General features: G+C 42.7%; 1 protein-coding gene across 2 annotated transcripts in view; it reads left to right on the top strand.

The window, feature by feature from the left end:
• UBE2E1 (ubiquitin conjugating enzyme E2 E1) overlaps window positions 1-24,905 on the top strand; it is a gene marked incomplete at both ends in the record, with an annotated part of 521,622 nt that extends 496,717 nt beyond the window's left edge. For both annotated transcript variants that reach the window (XM_084246431.1, XM_084246430.1), the window contains 3 exons: window positions 22,760-22,892; window positions 23,924-24,071; window positions 24,732-24,905. In XM_084246431.1, the coding sequence (XP_084102557.1) occupies window positions 22,760-22,892; window positions 23,924-24,071; window positions 24,732-24,829 (379 nt within the window). The remainder of the gene's footprint in view (window positions 1-22,759; window positions 22,893-23,923; window positions 24,072-24,731) is intronic.
• Between the last annotated feature and the right edge of the window lie 1,628 nt (window positions 24,906-26,533).

The raw sequence follows: 26,533 nt of genomic DNA, 5'->3' as shown, positions 1-26,533 counted from the left end.
AGAACATTCATTTACCTAAAAGTATTTGTTGTAACTAGATATAAGTAAATGTAGTATAACTTCTAGCTTGACTGTAATGAGTAAACCTCAGATTTTACAGTTTGTTAAAGTTCTCACCTGTTAGAATCAGGTGAGAAGGTACATAAGAATTATTTCATAGTCCATTGAGGTTTTTTGCATTGGGGGGAGTATTTAGAATAAACCTTAGTTTCAGTTTCCAATAACTGCTTTAAATGTTATTAAACTGTCTCATCCTAAATGAGATTAGTGGAGCAAAGATGTGTAAGTGCTCCTTTTGTTACATACACTAAAATCTGAGCTTGAGGGAATTAATGTGATTTTTTTTTCCTTATATATTTCTATGTAATGAAAACTTTTGTGACACACAATCTCATCACACGTTACAAAAGTATTTTTAGATTTTTTAAATTTGATCCTTGAAGTCATAATATATTTATTGAGGGAATGAGGTAAAGCTTAGTTGAACTCTTCTGTAAGCTCACTATTTTCTTACCTGCTACCTATGTATGATCTCCAAGGAAAGCAGTAATATTTTACTTAAATGATTCTACTGTAGTATAGTTGTGGTATAACTTTATTCCATAAAGTGTATCATATTCTGCAATAAAATAGTATATGTCCTATATATTTTTAAAATGTATAGATATGTAAATATGCTATTTGTGGCTTTAATATACCATTGTGTATATAAATCGTATATAAATATATACTTTTAAATTATGTATTGGGGCCTCCCTCGTGGCACAAGGGGTTAAGCACAGCACTATGAAGCAGTCCACAGCCTCTGCAGCACAAGTTAGATTCCCGGCTGGCCAGGGAGCTACCCACATGGCGCAGCAGACCTCTCTTGTCTCACTGCTGCTCCCCTCAGCAGTGTACTTCGGTCAGTCTGCCTGTTGTTCCCCACTCTGTCTCTGGTGAATCCTCTCACCCCCCCCCCACCTCTGGCCTGTACCCCAGCTCTTGTATGCATAAATAAATAAATCTTTAAAAAAAAATTCTGCTTAATGGACTTTTTATTTTCACTTTCTGCCTCAGGATCAAAGTGGCTGGCAGGACACATTGCCTGCACTTTGGGGGAGGCTGAGTTGCCTGTACACATCTGTACTTTCTGGGCTGTTGCTCCCATCTTACTCAGCTATGAAATTGAAAGTGTCCACATTATAATTCCACCTTCTGAGTATCTGCAGAGAAATGGAGTCTCGATCAGTGATTTCTGAATACATTATCCATAACAGAATTACTTGAGTTGTTAAAAAATGGAAATTCCTTTTTCTCCCTCTTTCCCTCCTCTGTTGTTTCAGTATTTGGAGTGGAGAAGGGTCTGCCATCCTCACCCTTCCCACTGTGTGCAATCCTGTAGAGCTGGGCTTGGCCCGCCCGCCCTCCCTTCCTCCTTTCCTCCCTCCCTCCCTCCCCCCCCTTCCCCTCTCCTCCCCCCTCCCCTCCCCTTCTTTCTTTCTTTTCCAGTAAATGTACAAATGGTAAGGATGCTTTGCAGGATTTGTGTTCTCTAGTACAACTACTCTCAGCTATACCCACAGTACCAAAGCAGCCGGACAAAAGGTACATGAAGGAGCATGGTTGTGTTCCAGTAAAACTTTATACACACGCATAAAATATTAGTGTCACAATGTTGTCTTTAATTTTTTTGCCAATAATTAAAAAAAGGTACCTTTCTTAGCCAGCAGACCAAATGAAAGCAGGCAGTGAGCCTTTTTTGCCCCGTGCAAGGCACAGCCAGCCCTGCTCCAGATTGGTCTTGAGGCAACTCAAGCTTGAAAACCAATATTCTAGATTATCTCATGTAATTGTTACTCTATTTGGGGAAATATCTTGTGTCATAATAGCAGGAATTCCCAGCGTGAGGGTATTTTCTTTATTCTCAGGAATGAGTGACTAAATGTCTTTAGGTGTAATTACTATTTGGTATATTAAATTGTCTCAAACATATTTCAGAGGTGACAATGGAAAGAGACTCTGGAGTATGTGAGCTGGAATATTGTCCCACAGTGTCACATTCAAGGTAGAATTGTTAAGAGATGAAAAATAGAAAACAGCCCTTTTTGCTGTCTAAAGCAACAATAGCTTAGGTGTTAGCCAGCTTTTTTTTTCCTTTTTAAATTGATTAATCAGCATGAATAAAATAATTGCTGTCTTAAATATTCTAATGGCACAGACCAGATGTGTGAGGTCAAAATGTTAATCATGTTGTTACACATTTTAATAAGATAATCAGTCAGTTCTTGGAACCTTCAGAAGAGTTTATTATACAAAATTGTCATAGTTTCTCTTTTAAGTTGGTAGTATGGTCTTTTTTAAAGAACTGCTTTATTTGTCCATTGATTACTTCCCAAGAGTAGGAGTGCAAGGAATTAGCCACTGTTCTCCCCCTTTCTATCCCTATCAGAAGTCACTTCAACTAATTTTCCCTTCCTGCCTTAAAGACAACATAATAAGGCTTTTTAAAATTTTAATACAGTTCAGCTCAGTATGCCCATTTCATTTCATCTTCTTTATTGCCAGATGCAGAGGTGGGGAGCAGGGCAAAGATCGCTTCAGTTTCTCTGCCTTCTCTCTGTCCATAAAGATATCAAGGTATCTGCTGCATCTAACTTTCAACTTCACAGTACCCTTGTTTTCTTGCTCTTGGAGAATTTGAGGTTGAGGCTTAGTGTAGAACTCTTTTTTTTTTTTTTTTTTTTAAGATTTATTTATTTATACAAGCACTGGGTACAGTCAGAAGCACGGGAGGGTGAGAGAATTCACCAGAGCGGGGAGCAGAGCAGGCAGAAGGACCCAAGTACACTGCTCAGGGGAGCAGCGGGCGGCAGGAGAGGCCTGAGCGCCATGCGGGACCCTCCTCCAGTGGCCGGGGAGCAGCCGGGGATTGAACCGGCGTCGCAGAGGCTGCGGGCAGCTTCGCAACCCAGCGCTCAACCGCTGCGCCACCGGGGAGGCCCTAGTGTAGAACTCTTAATGACTCTGTTCATTTGGGCCCATCCCCGCCTGAAACCTTCCTCGGGCCTTCTCAGTTATGTGGGCCGCTTCCTTTCGGCCCAGGCTCATTTAATTGCGGTATCTACATGTGTAACTGAAAAGGTCCTTAACTAGTAACATGTTTAATCTTCCCAGATAAACATGTAATATGTAAAATTTCAAATAAGTCAGGGTCTATTTTATTAACAGGTGGTTAGTAAATGAGCAGTAACTTCCTCTGTGTGTGCTGTGGGAAGACACAGCAGCTCCTAAGACTTTTATGAAAGCTCTGAAATTCTTTCAAATATGCAGCACCGTGATACTACTTTTATGGAAGACTCAATTTAAGTCCTAAGGCTAAATGAGGATAAACTGAGAGGTATGGTTCTAAGTGTCTGTTTTTTTAATAAGTATATGGATTATTCATTCATTTGACCAGCTTCATGGTTTTTAAAAAAAATTTTTTTAAGATTTATTTATTTATGCATACAAGTATGGGGGTACAGGCCAGAGGTGCGGTGCGGGGGGTGAGAGGATTCACCAGAGATGAGTGGGGAACAGAACAGGCAGACTGACTGAAATACACTGCTGAGGGGAGCAGCAAGCGAGACAGGAGAGGTCTCCCGTGCCATGTGGAACCCTCACCCGCCAACCGGGGTCTAACCCGCGCTGCAGAGAACTGCAGACAGCTTCACAGCGCTGCTCTCAACTGCCTGCACCACTAGGGGAGGCCCTCAACTGTAATTTTTATTACTTTAGAGTATTTTATCAAACTAGCTTTGAAAATAAAATGAAATTAAAAATTGTCAACACAGCGCTGTGAAGCTGTCCGCAGCCTCTGCACTGCAGGTTCTATCCTGGCTGGCTGTCAAGAATCCCACATGGCGAGGCCGACCTCTCCTGTCTCACCCACTGCTCCCCTCAGAAGTGTATTTCCGTCATCTGCCTGTTCTGCTCCCCACTCTGTCTCTGGTGAATCCTCTCACCCTCCCGCGCCTCTGGCCTGTTCCCCGGCTCTTGTATAACAATAAATAAATGTTCAAAAAAAATTGTCAACTCACATAATCAGAGCAGTAATTTGGGCATGCAAAAACAAACAAACAAAAAAATAAAAAGTAAACATTTTTTTAAAAATGTAGAGTTATGTGAAATTAAAGCATGCTTAAAGCAAACCTTTGGGTATAAACAAGTAGATCTCTAAAATGTCTCTTTTTCCTTATTTGGTTAATGGGTACAAGTATGCAACCTTCTATAGGAAGCATTTGCACCGTGCTTACTAGTTTTTAATTTTAGATTATTAAATTAGCACCAATTTTCATTACTGATGTGATGCATATCAGTATTTAATTTGATTTCACTATATTACCTTTATTATGTGAAATTTGGGATTGCAAAACTATGGAATTTTACTATTAATTATTTCACAATTATAAAGGTTAATTTTGACATTTAAAGTGAAAGATTAGCATGATTATTGGAAAGCCAAATGTACCTGTAGATTTTTGTGATTGTTGTTATTGATGCTCAAATAAGCAATCATTTTTTTCTATGGAAACTTTAGCACTTGTTGCTTTAAAAATAATTGTGTGACTCTAAATCGTGTTTTAGCATTCGTATCTCCTTTACTTTCTCTAAGTTCAGGTCAATGAGGCAGGCAGTAGGATTTTCAGGCACTTTGTGTGTTTAGTTATAGTGAGTATACATTTAAAGCTGTTAAAATCAATTTAACTCTTCCTTCAAACATTTCAGGGAACTGAGATAAAATTTAAAACATTAACCTCTTTCATTGAAAGAAAGTCATTGCTTTGGTAGCAGACGTTTGACTTGTGTCTTGCTAGGCCCAGTAACTATTGCGACAGCGAACTAAGATCTCCCGCTAAGTTTGTATCACATTCTGACTTTGCCGTCTCCCTTCCTCCTAGCGCTAATGCCCATGAGAGCCGCTTTGGCCCTCACATACATCCAGGTTTTTCCGTGAAACGCAACTCTCTCTGCGAGAGGGCTCCTGTTGACTCCTGTATTCTGACAGATTAGCAGGGAAAGGGCTTTAGAATCGAGAGAGCGGAGTTCAGAGGTAAGAAAAGATTCAGAAAACTATTGTCTTTGATTGTCAAGAACATTTCTGAAAGGGAGTCTTAAACCTGCTCTTGACAAAGAGACTGATGAAGTACATGGAAATGCTGTTTCGTTTTGAGACTGGCTGGTTATTGGCAACCTTTAAGAGAAATACTGTAGAACCATTAGGCAAAGCGGGATTGAATGTAAGGGGGTGGTGTGTGCAGCAGAAAGAAAGATGATGGCCCAGAAGGCAGCAGAAAATTAGACCCGTGGCTTGAAGGGAAGAAGTAGGGGGATTCAGGGGAATGTATTTTGGACTTTGTTTGGTTGTTTGCCTTATTATGTGGGAAAGAGTGTAACCAAGTTTAGATTCATTGATAAAGAAGGATTTAATAAAGGCCACATGTTTTTCTTGGGAAGAAGCACACATACACTTCTGAAATGAAAGGGAAAGAGAAGAAAAATGGAGTGAAGATAGAAATTTTCCATGTGGGATAATTGAGGGTTGAGGGAGCGAGAGATACAGAGGCAAGTGAGAAGTCCTTATAAATAACACAGTCAGTACTTTAAAATATTCATTCCAAAACTTAGGCTTTGTGATTGCCTGTCAGACACACACGCACACCCGTTGGCAACATGACACTGCATTTGCTTAGCAAGTCTTTTGGCCTGCAGAGCACTTTACCTGCCACTGCTGAGGGACTTGTCTCTCTTCAGGGAGCACTTGCCCCCTGTGGGCCATCTGTGTGTGTGGAAGGCGCATGGGTGCCGGGTGCCGGGGCTGTGAGCGGATGTCGGTGACCTTGCCTAGGCTTTTTTGGGAGGCAGGAGTCTGAGGACAGAGTTGAGAGGTGCCAGCTTCAGCCCCAAGCCTCAGATTCAGTACCAGGCTTTTCCTCCTGGGGAAACTGCAGTGGCCCTTTTCCCCACCCCGGGCCACAGAAGATGTTCCTTGTAAATTCTGGCTTTCATCACAGGATGAGCTGATACAGGGCAGATTTTGCCTTGAAAGGATCCTTTTTTAATCACAAAACATAAAGAACTTAATAGCCGAACAAAGGGCAGAACCTTTATATTGAATAAGATTTATGAGAAAATTCGTACTTTATCCTTCTCCCCATATTGTGTACCATCTGGTGGAAACTCTGTCTTGGACTTGCGCGTAAGAACCCGTCGATGACCTGTGTCGCTGAGGCCGCTCATGTTGGGAAATGTGTTCAAAATACTTGGCCTCCTCTCCCCCGGTGCACCTCACGTATGAAAGAAAGGGGGCTCTTCTGAGGTGGAAGATGGTGGTGTGTGGATTGCCCCGATGAAATAGTTACATCGGGCCCATTTCTCAGCCACCCGCACTTGAGTCATAGCCCCTCCCCTTTTCCTCTTACCCACCTTTTAACAGTTTCCCTTGGATTTTAGTCATTTGTTGTTGGCCCCACTCTGGGGTGAGAGGCTGAGGATCCTGAGTAGGCATTGGCGGGGTGTGTGGGGGTGGGGGGCCGTGTGTGTGTGTGTGTGTGTGTGTGTGTGTGTGTGTGTGTCTCAAGAACTTTGTACCTAGCATAACAATGAACACAGACTGAGGTCTAATTGGGTATTTTAAGAGTTGGTTTATTGTAGGGTGGTAAAACACACTAGGATTTCTTTCATACTCTGTACCCAGCTGCCCCAGCTACCAGAGCCACTGAGATTTTCCTCTGCTTCCTTTTGTGTGGCAGTTCCCCTGTGTAGGTTTTGCTCAGAGCAGATGTGTCAGGGTCTCGGAGTGAAGGGTGACGCTCACATTACTGCTGAGAGTGAGGTGCTTGTTCTGCTCAACTGCAGCCTTTTGCCAGCCAGCTGCTCTGGAAGCCTCTGCTCCGTGGCTTCTGGGTGCTTTCACCTTCGCCATGCACAGACGAACGTTCTGTCCCCTGATCAGGTGTCCCTAGTGCTGGGGCCCCTGCAGCTGCTCTTCCAGGGCTGCTCATCGCAGCTCTCTAACAAATCTTGACTGCCCTGATTTTCTTTTTAGTGATGTCTCTTTTCTTAGTTATAAATTTTAAATTATGCTTCAGTAACATTGTGATCTTTAATGTATTTTTTATTTTGCTTACATAGGATGTGTCAGATGTGTACTAAAAAATTGTCATGGATTTTCTAATTTAATCCTCATAACTATCAGTTTGTTGATTGTAGCCGTGGCTTTACAACACTGTCTGTAACCCACAGGTATAGGGTCACACCTTCAGGTGGATGTTGCCACACCCACCACAGCACCCACAGCCCCCCACCTGAGTCCCCTGGGCCTCCCCTCCACTGGACCCTCTACCCTGCTCCTCCCTTTTTTAGTGAGGTCTTAGCTGGTACCTCCTGGCCTGAGTGCGCCTTGTTAATATGCAAGGAAACACTACAATGGGGAAATACTGACAGTACCTTTGGTTAATAAACTCAGTAGAGGTAGAGTGAGTGCTCAGAAATGCACTGGTTTTTTTAGTAGCTATTCTAAGAGTTTATTCGTTTTTACCTCATGCTTATTGGTGTTGTGTCTCTTTTGTGAGTCTTTAAACTTGTGATCTCTGGGTCTTAGAAGAAGCACAACAGAATCAAGCTGCCAGATAACCTGATTTAAAAGTCTTCATTTTGCTCACCTGTCTTTCCTTCCATACACTTCCACCTTAATTTGCTGTAAGTTGTAAATCCATTTTAAATAGTGTCTTAAAAGAACATTAAACCTGAATTTTTCAACTTCTTGAAATATCTAGACACTAACTGAAATAACATGTATATTGTATTTTCAAATTGCATATAACAGCAAATAAACCTCTTAAGCCCTTAACTACTTAATATTTTCTGAACTAAATTCAAAAGTACATTGTTTTCTGAAATGTTAATAAGCATAGGAGATCATATATACAGCCCACACGTTCTTTGTTTAGCAAATAATGGCTTCGTAACTAAGTATTATATTACATGGTGGGGCTTGGAAAGGTGCTGGGGAGATGGGAGGCCTGTCTCCCCCGCAGGGAGCCTAGCTGGGCGGGGGAGAGACCCTGGTTTCTTTTTTTTTTTTTAATTTTTTTTTATTTCTTTTTTTTTAAAATAATAAATTTTATTTTTATAATCCCCCATACAATTGCAAACGCCCCATTCTGACCCCAATCCTTCCCCTCCCGCCCCCCACCCCCCAAAAAGTGGAGAGACCCTGGTTTCTGCTCCACTGAAGACTGATGTAGGTGGGTTGTGTGGATGTGTGCAGAGGATGTGTGGTTTACTGGTATCTTTTTAGGATTGCTACCATGAAATACTTTGTGTTTCCCCTGAGACAGTTTTGTTGTTCTGCCTTTGCTCTAATCCAGGTTGTTAGATGTCTGAAGCCTTTTAATTAGACTCTGCTTCATTCATGGAAGGTTTAATATGCAGCTTCCTATTTTGATGTTTTCAGTGTTTGGGGTTTTCCATTTCTCAAAAACAGTCACTCTTTTTCACTTCACTTGTGTAGGCAGCGAGAAGCTATTAGGATACCAATTGTGTAGGTTTGTAAAGGCCTCTCTGACCTGTTCTCATTTGGTCTTCCCAGTTCTATCTTCAGCTACATTCCTGCAGAAGTCCTCCATCTCTGTGTCAAAAGTTACCCAATTTGGCCAGTGCCCCCCCCCAAAAAAAGGGGGGTGAACCTATTTAGCTTTCTAAACTTAAGTTAGATAACATTACACTGTGAAACCTTCTTGGTACTTCTTAGAATGAATATCTGTGCCATGTTCCTGTTTTAACATTTTAGTTTGCGTTCTGCTAGGTGCAGTACAGTGTGCTTTAAGCTGTATGTGGTGAGCCCATAATATCAGCCTAATATTTTATGCTTCGCTTCTGAGTGATCATTTGGAAATACACCTTGCAAATACTCTGTTGTGCTTGGAGGAACTTGAGTTGTGTCACTTGATTAAGATGTTGCCTTTTTTCCTTTTCTATCTTAGTTTTTATTAGAATTATGTACCAGCGTAAGTTAAAGGATCTAATACTTTTTTTTAAAATTGCTAGTTTTTCTTTTTCTTTTTTTTAAAGATTTATTTATTTATTTATACAAGCACTGGGTACAGTCAGAAGCGCAGGAGGGTGAGAGAATTCACCAGAGCCAGAGCGGGGAGCAGAGCAGGCAGAAGGACCGAAGTACACTGCTGAGGGGAGCAGCGGGCGGCAGGAGAGGTCTGTGCGCCATGTGGGACCCTCGCCGACGGCCAGGGATCGAAAAGGTGCTGCAGAGGCTGCGGGCAGCTTCACAGCCCAGCGCTCAACCGCTGTGCCACCGGGGGAGGCCCAGACCTAATACTTTTTTAAGGTTTATTACAAAGAAACAAATGTTCCCAGTAGCCCCTTCCAGCACTTTGCCCTCCAAAAGCCACCAGCAGGCCTTTGGACTGATACTTTACTATGTATCTCCCTGTTGGTAGGTAGTAGCCAAAATAACCTGCTGTTTCCATTTTTGGCAACAGTTCTACCCTTCTTGATTCACAACAGTGAATGGTAGAGATTTGGTTATTACCGCTATTCTACATTATGTGGAAATCACTCTTAGCTCCATGGTGCCTCTGTACATAGTTCCGCACTGTCCTGTCCGCCACAGTAACAGCTGTCACTGCTCATTTCTCCCTCCCTTCCTCCCACCTCCCAGCTTATTCCTCTCTCCTGTTGCCTTTCTCCCTGCCCACGTCATGCTTTTCCATATCTACTGTTCATTCAGCCTCAAATGCTTTCACAATTATTTAGAACCTCCTCAGAAGATACCCAGGTGTACTAGATATTGAATGAGTTTTTTCCCCAAGCCGTCTCTCCTGGAGCCTTCTGACGGCTCCGGCCTGGACGTCGTCGTGCGCAGTCTGGAGCCCCGCCACCGCACGAGGCTCGTCATGCTCTTTTTGTTTTGACTGAGTTTCCCTCAAATGTGGCTCCTCTACCATTTGCTCCCTTGTTTCAATGGAGTACAGCTGCCAGTGACTTTATGAAAAAGACAAAATTTTAGACGCCTCAAAGGTCTGAAAAGATCTCTCCCCTCAACCATAATGGAAAGTTTGGCTGTGGAACTTGTGTTGGACGTCATTTTGAAGACACATTCTCCAAGCACCAACTCACTCCCAGTGTATGTTGCGTAATGATGACCCCAGCCACCTCGCCCTCATACCTTTTCTTCCTGTGATGAGTGCTAAATTTTAAAATGAACTCTCAGCAACCTGTAAATGTGCTTTTAACTATAGTCTTGTTTCATCATGCAGTGTCTTCTGTCTCTCTAGATATTATGTTTATTTTGAAGTTTTCTTTGTAATTTCTGTTTCCTCTAATTGGCCGTCTTCTGGTTTGTTGTGAGCTTTGTCAGGTTAGAGAAGAACTTTGTTCTTTGGTTGTATGTTACTTCACTGAGGGGACCTTTGCTGTCGGTATATTGAGGTCTGCGCTGTTGATAACCCCTGAAGGAGAGTGCCTGGGGCTAAGGCCAGGCTGTGTCGTGGGAGCTGTGGACGCGAACAGGCTCTTATTGCCCGGTGCGCATAAGCTCGTGGTTATTATGGAACCTCTGCCCTCGTCCATGTTGGTGTCGCAGTGCAGAGACCCTTTGTATTAACCTCTCCAGAAAACACATCTCAGTCTGGCAGGATTTCTATTGTTCTGTAACAGATCACTGAAAATGCAGCAGTGAAAACACATACTGAGTATTGATAGTTAATGTGGGTCAGGAATTAGCTGGGTCCTCTGCCCAAGGTCTCTCAAAGCTGCAATCAAGGAAGCCGGTGCCCTCTATATCCTAGGGCTCTCGGCCAAGCCCGCCTGGTTGTGACACAGAATTCAGTTCCTTGCAGCTGTAGAGCAGGTCAGCAGTTCCCAGAGGCCGCCTGCTGCGCGGGGAGTTTACATCACAGCCACTTGCTCTTTCAAGGCTAGCAAGAGAATCTCTGCCGCCAGCTAAGGCCGAGTCTTGTGTAACTTCACATTCTATATTAAACATACCCTGCTCTGAGCAGTGGTCTGTCCACTTTGCCCTTTTCTGTTGTTGAGAAGTCAGCCACAGCTTCTGCCCACACCTAGTGGAGATTACGCAGGATGCGACACTGGGGGGAGGGGTGCCCCTCTTAGAACTCTGCAGGCCACAGAGCTGGGAAGCTGACTGGCTGCTTCTTCAGCACACCTTCAACCAGTCCTTACTGCAGACCCTCTCCCAGGCTTACTCGTGACAGCAGAGGTGCCATAAATTCGTGAATCTTGTGCCGGGTTCTGTGGTACAAAGCTCAATTTGGGCTTTCTTCGTTGGCAGTTACGGGTTCAGTTTTCTTGGCCATGTCACTCTTTACCCACTGCTGCTTTTGCGCGCTAACTTCCAAACTTTCATCCATCTCGTCTCTTTCCTATTCTATTCTTGTAGGTTTAGGCCTTAAAAACAAAACAAACAAAACTCTCATTTGGGGGGATTTGGAGGAATAAAAGTTGGTGTATGTGTTCAATCTGACATCTTTATGCACATATTCTGGAACACTTACCCCCCCCCCGCGGTGCCCCCCAATACTTACATTAGGTGTTTTCCTTTTAAAAGGGATAAAAAATTTGAGGTTTTTTCATATCCTTCTAGTCTTTTTTCCTGCAGTTATGTATGTATGTGAGCTCTTAGCCACAACTTTGTAAAGCCCAACGCCTCACCTTGCTTGAGGCACCTGTTTGCTTCTCCTAATCAGGGCGTTTCTTGCATTTTGGCCTTAGCAGTTAGTTCTCTAAGAGGGTATTTCATACAAAACTGGAAATTGCACTGTTAGTCCGGAACCTTCTCTGTTTGGGAGTCTGTTTTGAACTTTGATATTAAATGTTAATGAACCATTAGTTATTTTAGGAAGCAGCTTACACTAGCATGAAGGAACGGTCACTGCATGTATTAATTTACGAGCCCAGTGGGGCTGGCCACTGGTAAAGGTCCCGTGGTTCTGCTCGGTGGTCCTAGTACTAGATTTGTTAGTCTTGGGTAGCTGTGAAATGTCAGGTGTGGATCCCCCAACTAGGCCTCTGCAGCACCTCGCTTTCTTACAGCACTGCTGCTCAGTGAGAAGGGTGTGTAGGCAGAGGACGGAGATTTGGCACTGAGCGTCAGAGTGAGAAAGAAGTCAGATCCTCCCCTCCAGGCCCCGCCCTGTATTGTGTGACTTTCTTGGTCAGTTGGGGCCAAGAAAGAAGCCAGTGACTCTCCAAGCGCAGTAAATAGCTCTCCTCAACCTCCTGACCCTGTGATTTTCCCAGAGATTCCGAGCTGTAGATCCTGCCATGCAGAGGGCGGGAACAACGAGATCGAGGAGGCCTCAGCTTCACAGAGCAGCGAGGGGTGATGTTGTATCCTCAGGCCGGGGTTGACCTCCATCTCAGTGCAGGTCATTCCAGTGAGTGCTGGACCTTCCACTGCCACCGTGCGCTAGAGTGGATGGAGTGGAGTGGCGTGGACTCCTGGACCGCGCCTGGGGCCAGGCTAACATGTGAGCTGGGGAAGTAGGCGTCCACATGTTCTGCACCTGCGTTAGCGCCTTTCCTAAAATAATCTTTGGTTTTCATGAAGTTGGTGATCCTCATCAATTTTGGAGTCGTCACTTTATTGAAATCCCCTCTACACACTGAGTACTCTATATGGTATGTTTTGTTTTCAATTAAATCATTTCCACAAATAGTTAATTTGTAAAAGGAAATTCAATACGCTCAGCATTTCACTACAATTTTTATTCCTGCTTAATTCTAGCTTCTATCCAAATGTCAAAGAGAGATGAAACAATAAAGTAGGAAAGGCAGACTGATAATGTTTAAAAGATTTTGGTGGTGAGTTCAAAGGCAGGTAATTTCATTGTACGCTCCATTGATAAGTTGGAAACAACATCGCTGCAGGAGAACCTGGGCTGTGTTGGGCAGAAGTGTGACTTCCTACTCTGGGGCTTTGTACTTTGTGCTTCTGAATGTGCGTCTCAGGTCTGAACAGACTGCGACCTCACAGACCTGGAGACTTGAGTTCAAGCTTTGTTGTGCTTACACCTAGATGAATGTTATGTGTTTTATTGAGGTGTGATTTACATACCATTAAATTCACCCACTTAATTCTTTTATGTTTATTGGTTAGAAGAAATGGGGTATAGGCCAGAGGTGCGGGGGGTGAGAGGATTCACCAGAGACAGAGTGGGGAGCAGAACAGGCAGACTGACTGAAATACACTGCTGAGCGGAGCAGCGGGTGCGACGGGAGAGGTCTGCTGCGCCATGTGGGTCAGCTCCGTGGCCGGGGATCGAACGCAGGCCATAGTGGTGATAGTGCTGCGACTTAAGCCCTAGGCCACCAGGGAGGCCCATCGCTCAGTTCTTTCATGTGTTTTGAACTGTTTAGATCAGCTGAGCAGATGACCTTGGCAAACAGTGTTTAGTTAAGTATGTGTCTGTTGTTTAGTCTCTCAGGTCCATTTGCCTTATTTTCAGAATGTGTTCGCAGCCCACTGTTGGTGTAAACTTGAGCTCCTTTAATTAACACTAGGTTGGAAGATTCGCAGTCTCTCCCCGGATCTCCTGTCTCTCAGGCCCTTGTCTGGGAGCATGGTAGAGAAAAAAGATTAGGAAAGAGCACCTGAATTGGAGAGAGGAGGGCGGAGGAACCAAGACCACAAGACAGTGGCCTTTCCCTCTAGCCATTTACGTTTTCAAGTGAAATGACAGTGGACGTTTTCATTGTCGAGCCAGGCCTGTCCTTCTGTGTGACCACGGGAGACCCTCGTGTTTGATGGCTTGCATGGGCCTACACGCTGGGTAGGGGAGACATACTTATTTCCTGTGCAGGAATGACCTGGTCAAAAACCTCCCCTCTGATCCTTAGCAACTCTGTTCTAAACCTAAAAAAAACCCTAAATAACCTAAGAAAACTGGGCTCAAATTCTTAAAGAGCTCAGGTTGAGTAAACCCTCCCTGCCTCCATCCCCAAGCCCTGAAGTGCTGGCTTTCTCGTCTGAAACACTGCTTACTCCAAGGTGACCAGTTACTTTCTCTGTTTCTAGTGGATTGGATTTCACATCTTCCATCCATTGTTTTGTTACTCAGAATTGGAAACACAGTGTTATAAAATTTAAGCATTATTTTCTAAAATCCCAGTAATTTAGATGTTTAAAGGGGGAAAAAAATCCATTGCGGTTCATCTGCAGGTATAAACCACTCTTGACAATTTGGTCAGATGGTCTGTCTGACAGAAATGAGGCCGTTTCGTGGAACCTGCTCTTTTCTTCCCGCGGTACATTACAGATTTTTTTGTATTGTTCGGTGTGCATACCTTCTCTCATTTAAGAGCTGCAAAGTAGACCATTTCATAGTTACCACACAGTTTAATCTGTCTGCGATTGATAACTAAGCTTTTCCAACCTGAAATGGTTTTTTGGTCATTCTGAAGGTCCAGATACTGGAGCCGTGTGCGCATGTCCGATGGTTTCCGCAGGCTAATTTCTGAAAAGCAGAATTGGTGTCGGAGGGTCTGGTGGGTATTTGAGCATGTCACACATAATCCCAGCCTGGAAGGACAGTCGATTTACCAGCAGGGGACGAGAGTGCGCGTTTCCTCATATAACTGACACAGAAGATTTCCAGTCTTACATTTTTGCCACCCTAAGAGGTAAAAGGCACTGCAGTGTTTAAATTGCGTATCTTTGTGTCTCAGCGAGATTGAGAATTTATTGGTCATAGGGTGTCCTCTTTGGAGAAATGCTTGCGTACTGCATGGTTAACGTGTGGAGGAGACACACTACAGCGTATTTCAAGTCTCTTTGGATAGGAAGGTAAAAACCTCCAGTCCCATGCGTCAGCTCTCTTTCCCCGCCCTTTCATAAACGCTTTCCCTCAGGGATATTCAGTTTTTAATGCAGTCGCATCTGTCCATCTTTCCCTTTGTACGTGTGATTTGTTTTTAACCTCAGTGGTGTCTCGGTGTTATTCCCCCAGGAGATTCCTGAGATGAGATTTCCGATAGGAAGAATGTGGTCAGTGGTGCAGGAACAGTGGTAGAGGGTAAGAAGAGCAGGAAGGAAAGGCTGAATAACGGGTGCCTTCAGCCAGCTCCCAGCGTGACCGTTGCTAAAAGGGACACTCTGGGAAGTTGGGTGAAGCCCTTGCATCCGAATTGTCCCGACCAGCAATCGGCTTTGTCTGAGGGCAGGGGGGGCGTGGAGTGGGGAACAGTGTTCCATTACTTACTGCTACTTAACAGAACACCCTAAATTAAGTGACGTAAAACAGCAACCACCATTTGTTACCACCTCTTAGTATCGGGGGGCTCACTGGCCTGGAGTCATGGGAATGCTTCCCTGTCTCACAGGTCTGGTGCCTGCGCTGGGGAGACTCAGAAAGCTGAGGACACAATCCCCGGGGCTCCCGGGGCATCTCTCAGCCTCTGTGTTCTCTCCACCTGTTCGCTTTCGTTTGTAGGCTTCAGGGTAGCTGGACTTCATGTTTTTTTTCCAGAGTGCACAGAGGGACAGCTGCGCGTGAGCCAGGGGAAACCATTCTCACTTTTTAAAAAAGAGGGACCCAGCTTGGGAAGTCACACACCACCACTTAGGTGTCACGGGTCCAACCCGTATTCAGAGGGAGGGGAATTAGTCTCTACCTCTTGGAGGAGTGTCAGAAAATCTTGGATTGTGTTGTAAGATCACCACAGGGAGTTAATTTACCTGCCACTTCCTGCCTGTTGCCAAGGACAGAGCAGCTTTCAGGCACAGAGATGCGGATGGGGCCGGTTGACAGGAGTTTGCTGGAACCTGGAGGCAATGAGGGATGTGGATGAGGCACTGACAGCCTCTGCTACAGGTTGTCAAGGTAAGAATGGCTCTCCACACAGAACTGTTCGCTTATATTTTCCTTTAGTTCCTGTTAAAGATTAAGTTTTCATTTTGTTTTTTAACATCCATTGGGAGTATAATACTTTTATTTTAATGGTTAGCTAATTGTGCAAATAGTCAACCCAGCAGTTCTTAAACTTTTTCGTTTTCTGGACCCCGCTGATGCTCTTACACATTATTAAGGACCCCAAAGAGCTTTTGTTTACGTGACTAATAAATAATTAGGGATTTTTTTTTTTTTTTGCTGTGCTGAAAATTAAAGCACTTCATTCAAAAATAACAAAAACATTAACACTTTTAGTGAAAAAAATCACTTTTTTCAGAACTTGTAAGCGTGGCACCATTTTCCATATGTGCAAGTTCATTTACTGTGTGACTTAAGACGACAGCTGGATTTGGGTAGCCGCTGCTGCATTCAGTCTGTTGCCGTAGCATACAGTTGCCAGCCATGCAGTCTCCTGGAGACCGCCCAGTACAGATAGACTGAGAGTTTAAAAGGCAAGTGATGTTTTAGATTGATGATGGTACTAGGCTCCCTAAAGGGGTCTTGGGATAACCACTGATCTAGATGCTCCCTGATAATGGAAATGCCAGCATTAGCTGAAGGCTCTTTCTACTGCAGAGCCACAGTTCTGTGCTGAAGAAGTTGTAGGGAGCTAGACTTCCGACGAGCGAGACACACCCGCTCTGGGTGTTCACTCAAAAACCAACACAATCGCTAGGGTTAAGAACCTAGCAGGGGCGTTCCAGGCTGATTGGGCAGTGCAGGAAGGTGTTCTGAAATGCCCTCCTAAGTAGGTTAACCATATAATATCCACATTGTAAGACTTTTGAAAGGACCATTAAAATTTTTTAATTTAGTGTTACTAAATTATCAAGCAATAAAATAGATCCATAGCACCACATAAGTGACTGAAATCCCTGCAGCAGGATAGTTCAGGCATCTCTCTCTGCTCTGTGGCGAGACCTATTTCTTGTGCATTAACATGTCACTTCCCAACATTCCCCCTGGCTCCCCCTGCCTGCAGTCTCAGGGTGGAGACCACAAAGGGGAGTGAATGTGAGCCATTGGGAAAACTTTAGCTGTAATAATTTTGCAGTCAAGATGTGTTCCAGAATTGTTTCTTCGTATTAAGTAAAACCTAAGAACTTTTTGGCATTTAAATAGCTTTCCTCGTGATCCTACTTTTTAGAGGATCAGCACTCAATTTGTGGAGGGCACGAGTGTTATACAACTTTACCTTCTCCCCTAAAAATTCTGAAGAGCGTGTTCCACTTTCTCCCAGTTGTCGAGAGGCTTGTACAGCACAGGTATGCCAGAGAATCGGTTGTGCTCTGAACTTGAAGAACCAGAGACTAGTGGCTGATTTGTTTCCTTAGAAAGCTTTAGGTGCTAACATAAGCATGGCGACTCGTCAGGACTCAGCTACTTTAAAGCAAATATTCTGGCTGTGAATTATTTTAGTGGGAGTAGAGGAATAAATCCTAATTACCTTGGAATTTGATTCTCCTCTGACCCTATTTTATAACTTCTCTGGGGAAATAGCAAATTAGAATTGCTTTAAGTTAGATTTGTGTAGTTTCTGCAGAAAGAACCATTGTCTGATTCACCTTTATCCCGCATTACCCAGTGTGACCTAGTATAGGAAATACGGCTTTTGAGACACAAGGGATGCTGAGATTCCATCTGTGTTCTAACTTGTGTGTCTCCCATACACACACCCCACACCCCCGTTTTAGTCCCTTGATATGGGACTAATGTCTTATATTGGCTTCCTCTACCTTCCCCAGTGCAGGGATCTAGAAGGGAAAGCAGGATTCCTAGCTGTGTACCAAACACTCATTCACCCTTCGTAGTATTTTAGGCCTGCTCTTTCAGTATCCCCGATGGCGTCTCTTGAGTCTCTGCTTACAAATTGTGTTTGGGGGGGGGGGGAGGGGCGTGGCAGGGGGGTGGTTACATCCTTACTTTAATGAACTCTGTGCAACTTCTGTAGACATTTCAGCCGTGTGAAAAACTGCAAATTCCGTTGAAGGTTTATACACTTACTGCCAAATGAGGACAGCAGGTGCCGTTTCCTCATTGTTGGTATTCAGGCTTTGTTGGAAGGTCATTTACTTTAGTGGCTGTCTCATTTTATTTTTTAAAGATTTATGCATACAAGAATGGGGGTACAGGACAGAGGTGTGGGCAGTGAGAGGATCTACCAAAGACAGAGTGGGGAACAGAACAGGCAGTTGACTGAAATACACTGCTAAGGGAGAGCAGCAGGCGAGTCAGGAGAGGTCTGCCACGCTGTGTGGGTAGCTTCCTGGCTGGTGATCGAACTCATGCTGTGGTGGCTGCAGGTAGCGTCATAATCCCTTGCGCCACCAAGGAGGCCCCAATTTTATTTTTCAGAAGATTTATTTATGCATACAAGAACTGGGGTACAGGCCAGAGGTGGGTGGGTGAGGGGATTCACCAGAGACAGTGGGGAGCAGAACAGAAAGACCAGCTGAAATACACTGCTGAGGGGAGCGGCAGGCAAGACAGGAGAGGTCTGCTGTGCGATATGTGGGTCAGCTCCCTGGCTGGGGCTCAAACTTTGACCACAGTGATGATAGAGCTGAGACTTAACCGTGAGGCCACAGGGAGGCCCATGATCTCATTATTTTCCCTTCCTTTTGTAGGGCAATGTCCCCCTATCTGGACCCACTATTCAGGATAACTGCTGGATACCACCGACGTGCACACGTGCACACTTATTTGGGCACCAGCTTTGGGGGGAGGCTTTCAGATGGGCCCTTGGTCTGGAAGTTCTTTCCATGGGCGAGTAACCTGAATTGTACATCCCAAGCATCGCTGCCGCCACCTCTTTTCCCTTCCCCCCTCCTCGTACGAGGAGGCTGCTCTTCGTTTTACTAAGCCTAGAGCAGCGAATGCCCCATTTCTGTACAGGACTCACCAGGCCTTTTCACTTACCTGTTCGTCTCCTTAGAGATGTTTTCTGGTTTTTCATGTTCCTTCTGCCACTCAACTCTAAAGTACAAATGTCTGCCTTTTTATGAGGAACGATGCTGAGGACAGGAAGTTTTTCCTGTAAGTAGAGCTCTTGAGAAGGTGTAGCTGCTATTCTATGTAGAGTCTGTCTCCTGGGGGACCATTGTGGGGGTGGATTTGTTTCGGTAGACTACTGCCTCCTTACCATTCTTCCCCCCTCTTTGAATTTCTTAGCAAAAGAAGAGTAAATTAAGAATGGATTTTGCGTAATGTATTCGTTGCTGGCAATATCCATGCCATGCTGGATTTCTCCCTGCAAGCGTGGTCTGAGTTTTGTGAATGGTGTTGATTGTATAGTCTTACTGCAGTTACAGTGGCGAGAGCTAGATAATGCCAAGGGTAATTTATAATTTTTATTTGAGGTAATAGTGGTTTGCATCACTGTGTATGCTAAAGAGGAACAGGTTCCTATTTTCTCGGGTATGAATCACCCCACCCCACCCTGTAGCACCCATGTATCAGATATCAGTGGGCTCCTCCCCACTTTGTTCCTGATCCTGTGCCCCTCCACTAGCCCCAGTTCAGCCATTTCTAGCCTTTGTTTCGGCTCTGCATATTCCACATCCACGTGAAATCATTAGGTGGTTTTCTTTCTCCTGACTTCTGCTTAGCATACTCCCCTCCAGCTCCATCCATGATGTCAGAAATGGCAGGAGTTCATCTGTCTTTTCTCAGTGAGTGACGACCATTCCACCATGTGTGCATAGTACCGCCTTTTCTTACCCAGGGACCTGCCGTTTCCATTAGGCGCCCATCTTAAACAGTGCTGCAGTGAACACAGCATGCGTGTTTCCTTCCAAGTGTTTTCGCATCCTTTGGACAAATGCCAAGGAGTGGTTAGTAGATCCTATGGTGTAATTTTTGCTATTTTGGGAAATCTCTACATTTTTCCATAGGATCTGGAACCGTCCTGCTTTCCCACCAGCAGTTTATGAGGATTCCTTTTTACCACACCCTCACCAACAGTTGTTGTTTCTGGGCTTTTTTTTTTTTTTTAATGTGGGCCGTCATTCTCACTGCAGTGAGGAGGCTCTCATTGCATTGTGGTTTTGATTTGCATTTCCCTGATAAGTGATGTTGAACATTTGTTCATGGGTCTGCGGGCTATTTGTGTGTCATCTTTGGAGAAGTGTCTGTCTAGCGCCTCTGCTGGCTTCTTCTCTTTTTATTGAGTTGTGTGAGTTCTCTGTAGACCGTGGATATTGGCTCTGTTAGATGTATGATATGCAAATATTTTCTCCCATTCAGTTGGATGTCTTTATTTTACTGGATTGCCAGCCTCAGTGCTGTTGATAGTTGGGGTCAAGAAAATATTTTGTTGTAGGGGTGCATTACAGAATGGGGGAACTGACTTGGGGTGTTTAGGTGGGAGAACGGAGCTGCTCATTCAGGTGATCCTGAGCAGCAACCCGTTGCAAACCTTCATTCATCCATTGCCAGCTTACTGCTGCCATACGAACTTACTGCATATTTACAGCATGTTTCTTTCTTTCCAACTGGTCATTTTTTTCTAGGAACAAGACTAGATAACTAAGCATTTCAGAATTATGCCTAAAATAACATCTGGATTAGGGTTTTCTATGTTTGTAAGCAAGTGTCATCTCTCCCAATAAATTTCAAAACTTAATTTTTATCTTACTTCCAGGGTGTACTTTGTAAGAAATCAGTGCTATTTTTTGAAAATCGAAATGCAGCTTTGCTTTCTAACCATTGAAATAGAAGACAGTAGCCTATAACACATGAAAGGGGGAGGACCCACAAAGAGAAACAAAGCAAAATGAAACTTAAACATTACCATATGTGGTTATTAAATCTTTTAAGTCAACCCAGAGAACACAAATTTCAAGAGTTATTGGTTTTATTGATAGGATTATATGTTAAATGACTACATTTTATACTGTTGAAATTCTGTTTAAACGATGCATTTAGCAGAAACAACTAGATTTTTTGCCTTTTATAATTACCAAGGTCGCATTAGTGATATGTTAAAAATGGAGCCTCTGCTCCTAATACTAGTGTAGCTAAATGAAGTCAACCCAATATAGAAATAAGAAAATACTGTCAAAATTAGAAATGATTATTTCTTAACATGTTTCCATAGTTGTATTTGGACTAGAAGGGGAAAAAAGGCACACACACCTCAGACACCCCAACAATGTAGTCACATGAGTTTTTTAATCAACCATGTAAACAGTGCTCTATGTAACTGAAGCTTTGTTTATGAAACATAGATTTAGCATAATTTCTCAGGATCCTAGATTTCCGTAATGATAAATTAGCATCTGCTTTGACTACATAGGCTGCATTAGCCCCTACGTCTAACAGAGTCAACCTGTCGTTTAAGCCAGGGAACTGAGTTTCCTTTCTAGCTATCAGAGTCTTAGAGGGCATCTTCTACATTTCATTTGCATGGGAAAACTGTTTAAGTGAATAATAATTCAGCATGAATAGCTAGATCTTGTAGGTAACTTGCTGCAGCTTCTGCAGCCTCCCGACCCCTCAGGCTTCATGGAAGTGAAGAGCCATACGACCTTGCTGGAGATTTGGTTTAAGGGAATGCTATGGCTGGTTTGATGATGTCGTCAGACCACCACTGAAACTGGCTCCAATATCAGCAATAAGGCTGTTTTGCGCTCTTGTTCACTGGACTAGCACTTACAATTTTCTGTCTTGCCTTCCTCACTTAGCTTCTTTAATATTGTGTCTGAGGGACTGTGACAGCCCAAGGGTGGGGTGGGGATGGTCCATCTGTCTTCTAAACCAGTAGATTTTTAACGAGAGAATTTGGGGAAGAAAAAAACATTAGAAAATGTTACATGAATTTATTCAATAACAGCTTTAAAATGAGTGTCACGTTTTCATTCAGTTCCCGAAGTCCCCTGGTTGAGAATTAATCCCTGTTACTAAAAGAGTCTTTTAGGGCTCCTATTTTTGCTTTAGGATTTCACTATATTTGATGTTTTACTTAGCTCATACCCAAGCAAAAGCTGAGCACGGCTATCTTTTGGTTTCTAGTCAGTATCACAGGTGGCAATCTGTAAAGCTTATTCTCAACTGATTGTCCTACTTTCAGTACCAGTGATACCTACATGCTAATCACCTGATTAAAAGATCACCAGGGGAGATTTTTAAATAGAATCTTCCTGTCCCCCTCCCCTCATATTGTAATACACTAAAGATTTCTGCCATGCAAACCCAGACCTAAAGTTCCATATTGTCCATAAAAGTTGCAAAGGAACCAAGATGAGTTTACGGAGGCACACTGTAATCCGTCTTTGTTCTTTTAAACCTTCTTCTGTATTAAAGAACCAGCCAGAATTGGGTCCATGCCAACCTGTCACTTTCTAGCGTTAGACCGACTAAACTTTTTCTGGGTCTCTGAGTATCACCAAGCTGTGAGGTAGACAGTATGGTTACTGATTACTGTTTCAGGAAGCCTTGTTTCTCTTCTTGGCCCCTCTTAAGAGGGGTTTGGATATCATGAAATGAACATATGTACTCATCTTTTTATCTGTAACCTCTATTCTATCTGTCTTCATCTACTCAACCATTTTCAGTTAACTACAGTCTGGCAAAAGGGTGTCACACTCTGCAAGCCACTATAGGCGTTCTACCCAGTACATACGCAGGGTGCAAATGTGTAGGCAGGTAAGCATACTTCAGATGAATGAATTCATTTACCCAAGTTTTATGGGTTTCTTGAGGTTCTTACTCATGCTTTATGGACATAATCTTTCCCTTCCTTGATATACTGTATAAATTTGAATCGTGCCGTCATCTAAGTCCTCTTTTGCTATCTTACTCCACAGTGCTGGTCCCAAAGGTGATAACATCTATGAATGGAGATCAACCATTCTAGGGCCTCCAGGATCTGTATATGAGGGTGGTGTATTCTTCCTTGATATCACTTTTACACCAGAATATCCCTTCAAACCTCCAAAGGTAAGAAACTCAGTACTAATTGATGCTAAAATTGAGACTTAATATTATCACATACATAATAAGCATAACAGGAAAGCTGCTTGTCATCTTAATTGAATGTACATAAAACACTTCTTTGGGCTGACTAAACGGTAGGATTTTAAGTGCCATCAAAAGCAGCAGCCTAGAATTTTCCAGCCAGGTAAAAGTTTCTGAACAGTTAAATGGGGTCAGAATACCCATGCACTATAAAGCAACAGGAAAATCAATCTCCTACCAAAGCCTTCGATTTTGCTTTGTTATCCAAATCCTTACCTCCAAGATTTGTTTTCTCATCTATGATACCCATCTCGTAATACTCAGCAATCTGATTCTCATTCACACCGGCAGAAAGTAAAAACCTCTTGGAGATGAGGTAGCTTGCCAGATACAAGAACAATTGCCACAGCAAGAAATGATTGAAAGTCTGTCATTAAAAAATACATGCAATTTTTTACTTTGAAATGATTCAATGTAGTTCACCAAAATTAGGACACTGAAGTTACCCATAGTATAGCTTGTGTCGTCTATTGCTGTGTTCCACTGCTGGTGGCTCACCTGTGGGGACACTGTTAAGAGTGAATTCTGTGATTTAGGTAGAGAGGAAGCTACAAAGGCTAGAAAAAAAGCAGAAACAAATCAAGAATTTCTTTGAGTGTGTGATCACTGTTTGCTAAAAACATTTTAAGTGTCTCTATGTACCTACTACATTGGACCTCACTTTATCTGAGCTTGAATTTGATTGTAATTTTATGTAGCCTTGTAGTACTGTCAGCTACCACCAGAGGTCAGCAAACATATAGCTATTCTAAGTTGGAAATGTTAAGGAAATCAAAAAAGTTTTTGTTGATGGATATTTTAGTGAAGTTGGCAGTCCCTGAGTATCAATGAACACTTTCTATTAGTAGTCTCAACCTATTTGTCAGCATATACTTTAGGGCCACTCGCCTGAAGGGCAATTTAGTAAAAAGCTTCTTTGTTGCTATTTAAAATTATACATTTTGTTATTTTAGGTTACATTTCGCACAAGAATCTACCACTGTAATATTAACAGTCAAGGAGTTATTTGCTTGGACATACTGAAAGACAATTGGAGTCCAGCACTAACCATTTCTAAAGTCCTCCTTTCTATCTGCTCACTTCTTACAGACTGCAATCCTGGTAAGGTTAATTTACTTTGTTTTACTCCTCCTCACCTGGTAATCAAAATACTTGATTACCGGACACATTAAGTTTGTTAAGATACAGATTTTTCTAAATTTTCATTCATTCTGCCTCTCCCTTTTCACATATGTTCATATTCATACAATTCTTAAAACCACATACTACTAAATGTTCAATTTTTTTGCTAAATACTTAGCGATTGTCACATGTGACGGGGGACTTCATTTCATTAAAATTTCCTTAATTGGAGTTCTGGGTTTTGACCCAGGAGCACACGGTGTACGAGTAAATGGTACCACACTGCAAGCACCCGTGGGACCACACAGTTACTCAGTGTCACAACAGGTACCCTTGAGCAAAAAAGGTCATAGGAACAAAGCAGGATGCTCACTGCAGTCCAGTGCTTGGAACAGTCTAGTTTCAGTTTAACATACCCTAAGATGTAAGACCAAAAAACCCTCCGATTGGGTGGTATTGTTGGGAGAGCAATGGAATGAACTAGGAGATTAAAAAAAGTCAGATTTGCCTGTGCAGGAAAAGTGCCCAACGTGGTAGACTGGTGTTTCAAAGAAAGATTTGATCACAAATACTTTGTGGTACATTTCTTCACAAGCTGTCTGTACTTTCTCCGAAGTAATCTACATTCTTTTCTTCCAGCCGACCCCTTGGTGGGAAGTATTGCCACTCAGTATATGACCAACAGAGCAGAACATGACAGAATGGCCAGACAGTGGACCAAGAGATATGCTACATAAGTTGGGTTTTCACAATTCTTACATTGTCTGTCACAGAGAGCGCTGCTTACGATTTTGAAGGGGTGGGGGAGGGTGGGAGTTGGTAAAGAGTAGGGTATTTCTATAACAGATATTATTCAGTCTTATTTCTTAAGATTTTGTTGTGACTTAAGGTATCTTGCTACAGTAGACAGAATTGGTAATAGCAACCTTAAACTGTCATTAGTTCTGCAATAATTAGCTGAAATGTACAGAGTAGTACAGAGAATAGGTATTTCGTTTGTGCAGGTTACACACATGGCCATTTATTTGGTTCTCTAATGACCGCATTATTTTGTTTAAACAATTTGGAATTTGTTTTTTCCTTCTTAGAAGGGAACATTGGTATTTAAGTTTTTAAAAGACTGTCATCTCATATATATATATATAAAATGGACACATGGCTTTAAGACACCCTATAGGAAATGAGTAGTTGTGTATTTTATTTTATATGCCAATCTGCTTTGTCGTGGAAAGATTATAGAGGTTTGAATCAGGACTTGTGGAAACCTGTAGTAAAATACCTTAAGCTGTTAACTGTCAGATGTGGAATAGGAGTTACTCAGTGGGTTGGTTATATGTTGTGGACTACTTAAGTCTGCATTTGTTACTGTGCTAATAAACAATATTAAAACAACCACCCAACACTGCTGTGTTTATTACTTTGTTTTACCTTTGTAGTTTTCAGATTCTTCTAACTTGACCTTTGAACCTAGAAGTAATGCAACACTTAGATTTTTAAGGTCTATCTAACCTGCAAATACTGTGGGATAAGTGCATGAGAAACGGGTTCTCTCATGGACAAAATTAGTGCAGCCACATTCGAGGGCAATATAGGAGTAGCCAGGTGTATGTATAATACACTCTTAAGTGAGCAGTTCAGTTACTTTTAACTACTGTAGAGGAATGCACACACATAGTCACTAAACATTTTAAAAGAATATGGCAACTCTAATATAGTTTTAAGTTACACATAATAGAAAAAATAGTAAAAATACCAGGGGAAAAGGGTATAGAAAATGAACACTTACTATCTGGGAGAGAAGGCAGGCAATGACAGAACCATTTCTGAGTTAACAATTATGAGGCGATTGATAAGTTTTGCTTCTTTTACATGCAGCAGCAGCTTGTGGCTTGAATGCACCAACCTAAAAAGGACTCCATTTAAGATGTTATAATTTATTAGCTGCTTTAATATTTCCTTACTGAATAGCTTATTCTGTATTTTACATTTAAATAAAAGTTAACTGCTTTCTCAGTTGAAATGACTACTGTCAACTTGCATTATGTTTACGCTACATTTTATTTTGCTTTACGACTGAAGGTATATAGTATTCCTTGTGGAAAATGGAAGCTTAACGTTCCCTAGGTGCTCCGCAGCTCACTAAAGAAAAAACAACTAGAATGTATTTACATTACTCCAAATCATGCTAAACATATTTGTCCGATTTAGCAAAATCTCCACAAATTAGCTTATGTAGTAGTGCCCAAAATGCTGTTTATGGTATGCAAAAAAATTGCTTTTAAAATAAAAGTCGAGTTTCAGCTAAGAATTTTGCGTAGCTTCTGAACCAGGGTGAGGGAGGGGAAACTACTCAGTAGCTACATTTGCATACTACCAAGATTTATTTTACTGCTTTGAGAAAACCAACAAATAACAAAATAATTTCAAGTCAAGTTTCAGAG

Source organism: Talpa europaea, assembly GCF_964194135.1.
Source record: "Talpa europaea genome assembly, chromosome: 11".
NCBI lineage: Eukaryota > Metazoa > Chordata > Mammalia > Eulipotyphla > Talpidae > Talpa > Talpa europaea.
Note: the sequence above shows the minus strand (reverse complement) of the source record. Positions and strands in the feature narration are given on the sequence as shown.